Source organism: Lingula anatina, chromosome 3 (genome assembly GCF_051362555.1).
Source record: "Lingula anatina isolate TDL-2025a chromosome 3, LinAna3.0, whole genome shotgun sequence".
In the NCBI taxonomy this organism is placed as follows: Eukaryota; Metazoa; Brachiopoda; class Lingulata; order Lingulida; family Lingulidae; genus Lingula; species Lingula anatina.
The window spans coordinates 23,705,571-23,719,859 of NC_141769.1; the positions used below are offsets into that span (position 1 = coordinate 23,705,571).

The following is a 14,289-nucleotide window of genomic DNA, read 5'->3' on the forward strand; positions in this document are numbered from 1 at the left end:
ATGGCAGATGGCGGCCATCTTGGATATGAGGTACAAAATGGAAACCAACAATTTTCCAAACGTGAAAAATATGGGTTCCTTGTTCCTAATTTAGTCAGGTTTGATAATTTACACATGTGTATAGGCCAAAAACTGTTGGAAATATGAAATATTATGTTTTTGGTACCTAATTTGCATAATCTATGCTTATTATGCTTAATTAGCACTGATAGAGATTCTCTCCATGGACAATTTTTTTTTTTTTTTTTTGGCCCAAGGAAAATTTCTGCTAAGTAAGACATTTGTACTATAAATGCAGCGCTTGACCCCTTAACAAGCCTAGTTCTCTGTCGTTTCCCTTACACGTAGCTAATTTCATTTCAGTGCACTTCAGGCAAAATACTGCTGACACAATCAACCATTTTTTTAAGTGTTTGTGACAGTCACTTCAACTTCTTCAGATACCATTGAATATTAACTACATGTATTTCTAAGAAACATCTCCACTTGGCCAGATGGACAACCGCCGTAGTTCTACAGCTGGCAGTGGCTGTAAACAACAGACAGCAGGGTCAGGTTCGTCGTCACTCAACCACGCGCCCTTTTCACCTACTTGTAAAATAAGAAATTTTTAAAGCTTTATACAAAATTAAAATGGCAATTAAGAAGAATTCTAGCCAGCGATTTCAACCTAACGAAGGGTAAAGTAAAATTTTTGAGTCAGAACGGACTGTTTCCGAACCCCTGTAACCCCTTCCCTGCATGAAAGAGTGAACTTAAAATAAATTGGACTGAAATTGTTTTATATGTAATTAAGGTATGTACCCATCTTTGGAATAGGTATGTGAGATAATTATCCTTATTTATTCCAGAAGGTTATGGCGAACAGACGAAAAGAGATCCTCTTTATCCATACCATGTAACAAAATCGTTTTGCAAACAACGATTAAACCTTGACTAAGAATGTCATATAGTTTGCATTAGTTACTTATCAATAGTTATTGTTCGTGGAACAATAGTCAATTAATCATGTTTGACTTTATCTTATTCTAATAGATTTTAGTTAAATAGAACCTAGAAGGCTTGCTATTGTTTTATTATGTATTTGATTTTTTTAAAAAAGTTATCTTCAAATGATGATTTTAAAAAAATGAGAAAATTGTGTTTGTCTAAGAATAAACATCTTTATCACAGTATGATTTCTTACATCTTCTCTTTAATCAAATACTTGTACCAAGGCAGAGGTCTAGTTCAGTAATAATATTTTTATGGATATTTTGACAGAGTGAGAACGTCAGGCCTTCGCATTCGACATTAGGAGAGCAAGTTGCTCCCGTTGATGTTGGCTACTCACCACGTCAAGGTAGGTTAATATGAGATCTCACTGGAATATGTTGAATGTTTTTGTTATATGTGTGTGTGTGTGTGTGTGTGAGAGAGAGAGAGAGAGGGAGAGAGAGCCTGCCTTTTAGCGCTTTTCCCTTAATGACAAATCATTAGTTAGTACACATATGTTTTAAAGGTTTTATTTTTTTCTTATTTTTTAAACGTCTCTCTTCCTTTTACGTTATAACTCCATATGAAATAGGTAAATCCAATGTGAGTTAGGAGAAAACTAAGGTGAAATCCACATCTGTCATTATCAATCAATGATATTTTATACTTTGTTTTGAAACATAGAAACACACTCATTTTACCCCTTCTCCCTCACACATATTTTTCTGTTTTAAAGTAAATCTCATAATTCCAATATATTGTCCCTCTCTCTCTTCAGTACAGTACATTTTATTATGAGTTTATGTGTATTGCTCTTTACATAATGTCTCCATTGTTTTGAATTAAGAGAAAAAGCACATTATTCCGTTTTTATTTATGGCATCTTCAGACTTGAGAAATATTGCTTACTCCTAGGGTGATAAAACCATTCTCAAAATGATGTTCACTTTTAAAAGTCAAAATTATACCCATCTTTGTAATTAGTATGCTATAGGAGTTAGAGACTAATCTTTATTTCGCCATCATTATCAATCAATAATATTTTGTCCTTTATGTCTTGAAATATACGGTTTTAATTTTCATATTTATCCTTTTCACTTATTTTGATTATAGGCGAGGCGCAAACGAACCGCGGCAATATAGACAGGTTTGAATTTTCAAGGCAATTTTGTTACTACATTTGGTTAATGACTTTCACTATAACACAATTTAAACATCGGTTATCCAGATGAGCATGGTTTAAAGGATTTGCTTCATACCGTCAGAATGGCCTCAACGGAACATATTCTTCAGAAAACATGTCCAACTAACGATATCTTTATCCAAATACACAAATTAAAAGCACATTTTGTAAATTTTTGGCTTTAAAAAACGTCCTATTTGCTCGGCCTGGGAGTTAATGAGCTACGTGGTCACGTGGTCCGATGACGACAATCGAGCCACTGGAGAACAGAGCGTGCTTAGCTGTCAAACTGAGCTGCATTGTCTACCTGTAAGATGACTTCTCTGGCTTCTGATAAAAGTTAATACTCATTCAAATCTCTTACCCGAGGGATCTAAATCCTCATGAAGCTGTGTAAAACCATTCCCGTCTAGTCAATTCTTTAACGAGCATTTAATTATGGTTATCCCAAGTTGTATAAAACACTGCATTTGAATGAGTAAAGGGTACTGTGGATTATTGCATATGAGGACCATGTTATTTGTGAAATTCAATTAATTTTATTAAACCGCTGACACTCCGTCTTGGATACTTTTCTTAAACAGAGGTAAACGATGCCCGTTACCTTTACAAGTCCCATCTTAATCATCCATCTAACTGGAACTTCCTTTACCTCTTAATTAGAGGGTTAAATGGCTGGCGATGTTTATCTCAGGTAAAAATCTACCTGTGCTTTAGTTTCAAAGAGCAGCTCCCGCAGACCTGGAGGTACTAGATAAAATCTGAACACCGGGTTTATTGAGGAGCTAGAGAAACAAAGGAAGAATTTTTCCTGCACAGCTTCATAGGAATTTTAGCACGGACTTGATCCAGCTTAGACCTTCTAATTAACAGGGTGACATGGGTAATTTTCAAATACAAAATAAACAAATAATAAAACTATATTTCAGTTAGCCTCCTCTTAAATAAATATACCGTTCTGGATAAATTAGAACATTTATTAAATCGACAGAAAATTTTTGACTTAAATGATGATTTTATTATTAATGGAAATTAAGCTACTATATGGGGCACATTTGCTGAGATTACGCTGTTCTTGATGGTTTGCGTTAGTCTACATTTTGCTGTGCGTGCTTGGAATTTTTTTATTTTTTATACTCACGTATGTAAAACTGCACATTTAGTAAACATTCAAGTAATGATTTTTCCCATGCTACTTAAAGCAAACAATGCTCTTTTACCTTGATCTGCTACATGTTTTTGGGTTTGACAAAGCATACAAATTTGCAAAAAGTTTTGTGTACAGACGCAGAACTTGTATTTCAAGGTATAAAATGATAAATCTTTTAAATTATTTTATATTTCAGATGAAATAACATTCAGAAACAAATCCTCAAAGCATAAACGAATTAGGATTACGAACCATTTTAGTACATAAGTTCCTATTTTTTTCTTTAATATACCGCTCTTTTTTTCTGTTTGTTCTTCAACACGTTTTCTTCCACGGAAGTAATGCCTGGGCATACGCATGCTTCAAGTTACCCTGAGAGCAATTACTTTTATTAATGTTCGCGACGGTGTTTGAACTCAATTGTTTAAATATTGATATTAAACGTTATTTACAAATACCAATAAAATCACCCCATGAAATAAATGAGATATTTTGAAAAATATGAAAGCCCACCAAGACGGTTTTGATACCTGTTATTACCTGGGTTGGGAAGTGCAGCGGTGCATAATTAACAGGTTTGTTGTAAACGAGCTTTTGGTCAACTACAATGCATTTAAAATGCATCAGCAATCAGTAAGTTTGCCAACTGATGACAGTTAATCTGAAAGACTACCAGCTCTTGATATGATCTAAACCACCTGAGGTGACCATGATCTAGAGCATCGCAACTATTGTCACCGAAGTTAGTAAGTCACGGAAGACCGTCACAGACAAAGAAAGATTGTCAAAGAGAGCTGCAATTTTGGTGAATCCCACGGCAACACACCGAGGCATAACGAAAATTCCTCAACTCCGTTCAACACAACTTTCCTTAACTTCTCCGTCTGTACAGTATGCACCATGCAGCTCAGTTGAGTCTCATAGACCTTTATCGTGATTGTCGTCACAGTACCACGTGACCTAGATCTGTTGCTTCGTTTATGCATATTGAGGTGAGGTTTACTAAAACGCTTTTTGTCTACTAATAGATTGTTTTTATAATTTTTAAATGACGGGGATCGATTAAAACATAACTGTAGTCTATAGATTAAGTGCTGGATCTTCAGAATTCGAGAAATGGATTTTTATATGATTATTGTCCTTTAAGCATTGCAAGCATCAGAACAGCTTATTCAGCTTTTATTATTTAAGGAGTTCACTGATGTTACAAAAAGCATTGAAGCTATGACGAAAAGTGACATTAAATGCATATTTATTGCTTTCGTTTGTGAACTGGCACTTTGTACATTTTTTTTTTTTTTTTTTTTTTTTTTTGCAGAGGCCCAATTATGAGTACAATTTCGCATGAAGAAAGATTGCCATCAACCGCTATCACAAAAGACGAAGAATTGGACGACAGAAGTCAAAAAGATAATGGTAAGTATATACATGTATAAGCTAAAGGCATCGAACGTGTCAGTACTTTTGTTTTTCTTGCATAGTTTAAATCTTGTAAGAAAGCCATCCAAATTTTACAAGACACAAAGTGCGAGTGTAACTGGTGGTTTCATAGAACTTTTTACGGGTGTTATGGACAATCTGACACTTTTTAATTGCTTCTTATTTAATCATTCTTTAATTTATAAAAATGCCATCTGTACCATAGCAATTTTCCCCATTCCGCCGAGCAAACACGCACACACTTTGTTCTCTTCGGCTGTTTCTTGTACTAACTCAAAATTTCAATTCTAGTTAACTTTTCAATACACTATGCTATTAATCGTTTCATTTTCATATCTCAAACATTGTCATTAATATTTCGTTTTTAAGAGCTCAAACAGAATTCAATTTTTGAAGTACATAAAAAACACTACTTATATTTTAGTTGAATAGATTATTATTATTATTATTATTATTATTATTATTATTATTATACACATGTAGGTATCAAAATCAGTTTCCAAGATTGGGAGGGGGAGGGCTTTTCTCTCATATCTCCAAATCAAAATGCCCATTTGTTTAAACTTAATTTTATATTTTAACATGTTTAATGATATATACAGGGTTACTACTTAATATGGAATATTTTTTATCATTGTTATTTTTGAGTGCTGATTAAATATTTTTTGGCTTGATACATCAAAAAAGTATGTCAATGAGTGACCAAAATATCCAGTCTTCTATTGTGAGATATTTTGGTCATTAATATCAAATCTGACATAAGATGTCATTCAAAAGAAAAGAACACCCCCAGAAAACCATATCAACAGTTTGATGGCAGTATCAACTTTAAGCTAAGATATTAAAGAAAATGATAGCCTCCGGACAGTGATATGTTACACAGTCAAAGAAATCATTACACTAAATCAAGAAAAGTCATCAATAGCGGGTATGACCTCGAGCAGCCGCTTGCAGCGCCCTCATCCTACAAGGCATACCCTGTGATAAGTTTTTTAGAGTTTGGATGCGGATATCATTCCACTCAGTGATATTTGCCTGTCGCAGTTCATCACTATTTACCGGCCGATGACCATAGCTATTAATTCTGTTAGTTACTTCCGCCCACAAATTTTCAATTGGGTTAATTTCTGGGGAGTTTGCAGGCCAGGACAGTTGCTGAACCCATTGGTTTTGAAAAAAAAAAACAGTGATTCTGCGAGCTCGATGTGGGGTTGCGCAGTCGTCTTGGTACACAAAGTTGTTCCTGAAGATGACTCTTACAAATCGAAGCATTGTTTGCTGTAGAATGTCTCTGTAGGAATCCTGGTTGAGGTTGTCTCCTAGAAAAACCAACTGGTTCTGGGCACCAGCATGAAATGCTCCCCAAACAGAGACGTTACCACCCCCTGCTTGCACCCTAGGCAGTACACACTCATCGTTTTATGCCTCTCGAACACGTCGGCGGACACGGATTCGACCGTCAATCCCAAAAAATCCATATCTGACCTCATCACTGAAAACGACGTGATTCCAGTGTTTTGGCTGCAAACGCACGTGGTCCCCAGCCCATGGCAGGCGTCGCTGTATATGACCTGTCGTTAACAGTGGTTTCCCTACTGGTCTTCGTGCTAAATAACCGGTTTGCAGTAATCTCTTTTTCACGAGGGACCTTGAAACGGGCGTGTAAATGACATTCTGCCACTCTTTTCTGAAGACACTGGTTGTCTTAGTACGACCAGAACGGCGCACTCTAAAGAGAAGGCGATTCTGTCTTCTTTGTGTAATACGCGGATACCCTGGTGGAGGTATTGGAGTAGGTTCCCCTGTTGTAGCATTTCTTTGGAGGACTTTACTAACGGTTCCTGAAAAATGTTGAATTGTCTGGCAATGGCTGTCCGTTTCTGGCCATTTTCTCTGAGAGCAAGAATCCTATAGTAAGCTGCGTTGCTTAGCTGTCGAACCATATCTTCTCAAAGGTACCTGTCAAGTTTCAGAGCGATCCCTTTGTTGCTTCTCTAAATACACTCCAAAGATTGACCAAACCCATGCGTTTTTATACAAGGGCAGAAATTGCCGAAAAGACCACCCCTCACATTTCTGACCACAGAACATGCAACTGCATGCATCAATTGTTTCGAGAGTTGTGTGGTAATTAGGTAACACACCTGGCTACACATGGAGTGACACCTCAGTTTTGGATTTAAAAGAGTAAGAGAGAAAATAAATATTTTGTAGGAAATTTACCAGCCGAAAAATAATATTCCATATTAAGTAGTAACCCTGTAGATTAAAAAAACGTGCAAAGATAATTTCAAGTAAAAAGTCAGGTAAGTGCGATGCAACCAATAAAACAAAGTTACTGGTTGCAAAATAAAATCTATTTTTATATAACTGTATTTTGAAATTGCAATGTAGCATCTAGCACGCATGTGATATTTTGAAGATAAATATTTAGATACTTACTTTGCCTTTTCTAAATGATCACTGTTATTGATATATAAACATTCTGTTTAATATTTTGAAACAGTAGGATGCATCATAAATGCGAGTTAAAAATTTGTCTGATTGTTCAGGCAATATTTTACCAGACTTTCTTGTTGTATGTGCAGAGAACACCAGAGTTAAGAGAGTCAAATCCTCTGTAAGCGGCGACCCGTCGGAATATATTCTTACACTGCTTACCAAGGATGAAATCGGTAAGTGTTTCTTTGGGACATATTTTATCTAATTAATGTGCGTTATATGGCTATCAAGAAAGTGTTTGTTGAATCGTTGCGCATTAGGTTTTCTCATCTTGAAATCAAACAGTACATCTTTACAATACTTTGAAGTAATTTCTTAAAAATTACTGTGTACCATTTTATCTTATATTGTTGCCAACACTTCAAAAATTCCTCTTAAATTGGCAATAACATTGTATATTTCCCAAATAGAAAGACTGAAGACAAAGGCCTTGAAACTGGATGACGACCTTAATGCCTTGAACGACTGGAACTTCATTCAAGCCTTTGCAGCAAAACGAGAACCAACCCAACGAGAAGAAGAACAAATTTCGCCCCAACAAGTATATGTAATCGTATACGTTCGCACAGAAATGGCGAAGTATTGTACACGAATACGAGATGTATGGCAAAATTCGGGGTTTGAAAAAGAATTTCCGCATGCAAAGCTCATGCTTTTGGAGTATTTCTCTCCGAGCGGAATACATGTCACCGCAGATCCAGAATATAGTCCGAGAAGACAAAAATCAGCTGCTTGGATGAAAAAAATGCATCCCTTAGTGCAAAACTTCTATAAGCATATCAGGGACAAGCACAGCAACGTAAGCTATATCACGGCGGATACATCAGTGTATAAGGAAAAAGAAAACAGAATCGAGGAAACTGACTGCATTGTTGTCTACGTCCCGTACAAGGAAATTGTGCCAATTAAAGAACACTTTTTTCCAAAGACTTATAAAGGCCTCCCCGTGGACATTCGACGAGGAGTCTTCGAATTGTTAGTGAATGAACGTTTCGAGAAGCGATTGAAGACCGGCTGTAGTGTTAGTAAGTTTCATGAGAAAAACGATCATCTTGGGACAATAGGTATGTTTGTAAAATGTCGCCAAACCAAGGAGGTTGGACTGTTAACTGCATATCATGTTATCACAGGTGACAAAAAAGCAGGAACACTAAGTGATCTAAAAACACCCGCAGAAAAGAAAGAGATCTTAAAACTTGGTTTACAAGAAGAGCGGGATTCAAATATAGGTTCCAGCATTGCAAACACTGCCAGTATCGCCGAAGCAGCTGGAGGAGTCCTCCAGGGTGAACCCGCTAGAAACAGTGGTGATGCACGGGGCAACGAAAAAACTGCCCTTATCCATCAGGCATCGTGTATTGATAGAGCAAATGCACAGAGTGAAAGTAGACTGTGTGCATATGTATTCGATAAGATTTTTTTGGGCAACAAATCCATTCAAGGCATAGAATTCCTAAAGAACATACGAGTGTCATCCACTTCGGAGGACCCCGAAGTACCTAAAGGCCAAGAACCTGATGAAACTTTTAGTGATGATCAACTGGTTTCTGCAGGTCCTGACCTATCGGTAGGTGTGGACGCCTTGTTTGCTCCAGTTTTTGCGGATAGAGCTCCCACCGCTGATTTCAAAGACGGTGCAGATGAATTGCCGCGATATAGACTAAACCAACAGCTAAGCTTCAGAAATGCACAAATTCTCCCTTTAGCAAAATTGTTTGAAAAACCAGGTGCCATAGAAAGTGAAGATGTAATAGTTTACAAAAATGGCTGTACAACAAACCTTACCCAAGGCAAAATCAGATTTTTTGGTTCTGTAGCTTTCCCTCATGATCAGAACCTGCTCGTAAGAACGCCTAGACTTTGCGGCTACCTGGGAGATATGACATCCGTTGCACTCAATAATCTGTTAGAGGTCGAACGAGTAATAACTGGTGCGGGTCTCAATCGTGCGTTTGCTGATGGAGGGGATTCTGGGTCCATTGTTTTCTCAGTGAATTTCCCAAGGGATGACCGAGTTGGCTCAATGAGAGATAACAGCGTTGGTTCAGTGAGCGATGACCGCATAGATATTGTCGGAATGCTTGTTGGTAGACTCACTAACACTGACATATACGTTGTGACTCCAATAGAAGCAGTTTTTGATGCCCTTGATGTAGAACTACTCAATGATGATGATTATAACGAAATTGAAGAATTATGGAGGAACAGGAATATAAACGACTAAAGCCTACAGTACATTTGCCCTTTGTGTCGCACGATGAAACCATAGACAAGACTTTTTAAATTATTGTTTTTCTTTTTATCAAGAGCTTATAAAATATGTGGGTATTACCTCCAATATTTCTGTGACTGTCAGTCACCATCATCAGGGAGTAAATGACTAGGGTCATTTCACCTGGAATGAAAAGCCAGGTCAATTGCCCCTAATCACTGGCCTTGTGTTGTTACTGTTACATCATCCCCCCGGGGCTCCTCTGCATCCCTCTGAAGCACCGTGAGGTAGATAGCTGGTAGATCATATCGGGTCTGGTTGTTTGGGCCTGGTTGTTTGGTCCTGATGTGTACAGCTTCTGCTATTTTTCTTATGATGGTGACTGACAGTCACAGAAATATCATACAATAAGTTTTATGTGGATGGAAAACAGTACACCGAACCATACGGACACGCGGATGGACATTTAAGGGTTTGTTCATGGAACATCCCCAGATGCCTGGTGGAAAAACTTGAATATGGCGAGCTGATTGATTATTTGCTTAATTTTAATTTTGATATTGTGACATTAAGTGAATACTGGGTCTCTAGTTATAATTTTGATAACCTCAAGATTAAGGGCTTCTGTGACCCATTTATCATATAAAGGAAAAATCAAAAGGTGGTGGACTAGTATTATATTTTTAAAAAACACTTGATAGGCAAGTGTGAAATTGCTAAAAAAAAAAGGTTCCGATACTTTTGTATGGGTTAAATTGAAGTGCCTAGCTGTGGGTCATTTAAAGGATGATATTTGTTTTTGTTACATATCTCCTGAAAACAAAGTATTACGATGTATACGAAGTGAATATTTTTGATGACTTACAACAAGATGTTGGTAAGTACTCTCAAGATGGAAAGGTTATGATAATTGGTGACTTGAACTCCAGAGTATAGGTCTAGAAGCTGACAGAATAGAGTCTGATAATTGATAATTTGCTCATATATTAGTGACGATACAATTATACGACCAAGTCATAGTGCAAAAATATTCACCTCTGCAATCAATAATAGACTAATGAAATGGAGTGCCAACCATGACGTAATATCTGACAGTCAATACGGCTTTAAACCAGGGAGTGGGACACGTAATGCCATTTTTTCCCTGTGCAGAGTAATTGCTGACACCCTAAGAAGGAAAAAGTGATAATACTGTTGTTTCGTGGATTACGCGAAAGCATTTGATTCAGTCAATATACTTTGTGGAAAACAAATAAAAGAGGGACTTACTGGAAAGCTGTTGAAAAAATTGTAAGCTGAATTTAAAGCATATGTGTTAGAAATAAGGGTTCAAATAGCACTTAATTACTTTGATGTTGATATAGGTTTACTCCAGGGAGAGGCACTATCACCTCTAATGTATTCTCTTTATGTAAATGACTTTGAGTTATCAGAGAAGTGTAATGGGTTGCAGTTAAGGAAATTGCATCTTCATGTATTGTTATATGCAGATGACACTGAATCTGTCACAGAACTCCAAAGTATGTTCGACAAACTCATACTATATTCAGATGATTGGAACTTGACTGTTAATACGGACAAATCTTATATTGTAGTGTTACGAAATGGTGGCATTGTGGCAGACCATAAAAATTGTCATTATAATGGTAAAAAATTGGAGGTTGTGAATCATTTTCTTACCTAGGGCTGGTCATTAATTATAATGGAAAATTCTCCCTCACTAAGAAGTCTATTGCAAGTCAAGGTAGAAAAGCTATGTATGGAGTAAGAAACTCATGTCGGAACATGAAAATTAATGTTGAAACAGAGATTTTCTTTTTGTCACTTATGTATTATCAATTTTTAACTATGCAAATGAAATATGTGGTTTTCACAGTCCTCAAGAAATAGAAAAGGTTCACTTGCTTTTTTTTGTAAATTACTACTGGGGATAAACAAAAAAAAAGCCACACCAGCAATGGTATACAGTACATTGGGTTCGATTGCTTCTGAAACTCAATAGATACATTTGTATTGTGAAATATTGGCTGAAACTCTTGACTGCTGACAATTGCATTTTAAATGGTGTTTATCTGAATCTTCTTGAGACCTGTAATGACCACGAACATTGGGCTTCAGCAGTAAGAAGATTATTATTATTAAACCATTGTTTTGCTTATGTATGGGAAGCTCAACATGTCACAAATGAAGCAAAATTTATCGAAGAATTCAAGAGTAGAGTACAGGACAATTTGTTGCAAGAAATAAGGTCAACAATAGATGCATCTTCAAAATATATTATTTATAGACATTTGGTAGACAATCACAGCCTGCAATTTTACCTGAAGAAAAATTTAACATACAGATATAGACAAACAATTTGTCAATTAAGAACCTTAAACCATCCTCTAAAGATAGAGAAAGGTAGATATAATAATATCCCTCGTAACCAAAAAATTTGTCATTATTGTTCAAATCATAATGTTGTGGGAGAGGAGTATCATTTTATCTTTATCTGCGAATTATACCCTAATCTTAAAAGAGATTATATCATACAGTATTACCGGCGAAGATAATCTACTTTCAAACAAGTACAGCTATTAAGCACTTATAATGTTACAGACTTAAGAAATCTAGCTAGATTCCTGTGGGCTGCCTGCATGCGTATAGAGGTCATTTTTTAAGTTTTTGCGTCTATCAAATAATATACATTTATCGATATATACATAAAAACATTCTCGGTAAAAATAATTATGTAATACTTGCCTTACATAGAAAAGCCACACTTTTGATTTTTTAAATATGTCTGTCTATCCACCATTCTTTAAGTATTTTTATATGTTAACAGTGGTTGCCACCACCACCTACCACAAATGTTACATGTATGTTTTTTTTGGTTTGTTTTTTGGTTATCAAGTTGATTCGGCAATAAACTGTTCTATTCTATTTTACTAGTTATCTTCACAAGTCCTACCTTAATTGTCTATCAAGCTGGAACTTCATTTACCTCTTAATTGGAGGGTTAAGTGCCCGTCAGCTCTCAGGTAGCCTTTGTCTTGAGTGTATCGCTGGCGATATTTATCTCGGGTAAAAATCTATTTTCAAAGAGCAGCTCCAGCAGCACAGATTTTCAAAATTTCCAGGTACAGCTAAATGTCGACTTACGCAACAGATGAAGGGCAGTTTAAATTATATGTGCCAAATATCATAGCTTATATTAGTGCACCAAGAACCAACACTTTTTCCAGAATTGGGGTGCAGGCCGTCCAAGATTGCCATCTGTAATTTCCTTCAAAATGTCAGGGTGTCCCACTTTTCCAAGTGCCGTGACCGGGGGGAAGGGGGGAGCTCTGTTAGTTTGGAGGGCTAAGCTGAATCAGGTCAAAATTCATTGAAGCTTTGCAGAAAAAATCTTCTTTTGTTTTTCTGTCTCCTTATTAAGCCCCACATACAGATTTTATCTAGTGCCTCTAGGTCTGCTTGAGCTGTTCTTTGAAAACAACGCACAGGTAGATTGGATATACTGGTACATTTAGTAACTGGACATGATAACTATAACAAAAAGGGCTTTAGCAGAGTTGGACATCACTCCGTTTCAAAAAACACTGGAAAATTAGCCTCCACTAGGGATCCTCGTTGTTACGAAGTTGGACGAAAGACCATCAATCTACTCTGTATGTACAATAGAAATTACATTGTCCTCTGAAACACAGATTAGCCACTATCAAAGTTTCTTTTATGTTACAAGACTGAGAAAAGTGTTTCTGTATTCTCAGTTCACCGGCTGCAGTCTCCCGAGAGAGAACGTCGTCAACTAGAAAAAAGTTATAGATTCAGTAATAACTTTGGATAAAAAAGATGATAAAAACTGTGGTTAAGATATAATATTTAAAGGATATTTTAAAATTACATTAAGAATTTTAATTATGTAATTTTTTGAAAAGATGCACTTTCAAGTTTGACATTTTTAAACCATCCTTGACACTATTTTGCGCAAACTGAGTGGCAGTATGTTTCATTCCGCTGGGGCCGATAAAAGTCTTATCGCCATACATGTAGGTTTTTACTGTTTTGACAGTTATTTGTTTTAAAAGTAGGCGGTCTAAAGAACATATTCAACGAGGGAGAATAAAATGATACTATTTCGAAGAGAAAAACTAAATATATAAAAAATACGACTGTGCATAAGTTAAAAGCTTACAAGGAATACGTGTCCGAGTGGGCAGCTTCTCCCCAACGTATACTAACTTTCTGTGCTGCAATCCCCTGAACCCGTTTTAATTAAAAGTTGAAATTTTTCATGTGGACACCCATAGAGATTTGTCCAATCTGGACGTGACTGGGGCACTGCTTACTGTAGCAGTGATGTATTCATTCAAACGATGTGCTAATTTAAGATGCTTATATTATGAATTGAAGTTCGGGGTCCAATTTGATTAGTACAGGTTGGAGTTAGTCGTAGTATTGTGGCTAGTAAATGGGACGAGTGTCACCTGTACAAAATAACGGGGAACGGACTACGGCTCCTAGAGCCTGGGTCCCAAGTCCACGCACGATTTTTAGGACTTACGTTTTTTTTAGGTTCCTCTCGTCTGGCTGAGTAGCTGCTAGATCGCAGGGAAGGTTTCAAGCAATTGGTGATTGCAAGGAGTGTGCAAGAAGAAAGTGCGTGGAAAGTACGTGAGAAGCACAGCCTCCGCACGTGAGAAATATCTGTTGCGCCTGGCGCGTTTCGCACGTGTCCCGCGTCCCCCGTGCATGCAAAGTACAAGCATCGTGCACTACGTACGTTATCCGTGCTAAGATTTCGGGCAACGCAAGGGCAACTCTACAGGACGTAGGACAGTC

General features: G+C 36.8%; 1 protein-coding gene across 1 annotated transcript; it reads left to right on the top strand.

The window, feature by feature from the left end:
• On the top strand, positions 1-12,296 carry LOC147763100 (uncharacterized). The gene is made up of 5 exons (XM_087008742.1): positions 1-98; positions 495-555; positions 1,264-1,342; positions 7,301-7,423; positions 7,661-12,296. The coding sequence occupies exons 1-5, from the start codon at positions 1-3 to the stop codon at positions 9,472-9,474; spliced, it is 2,175 nt and encodes a 724-aa protein (XP_086864868.1). The 3' UTR covers positions 9,475-12,296.
• The last annotated feature ends 1,993 nt before the right edge of the window (positions 12,297-14,289 follow it).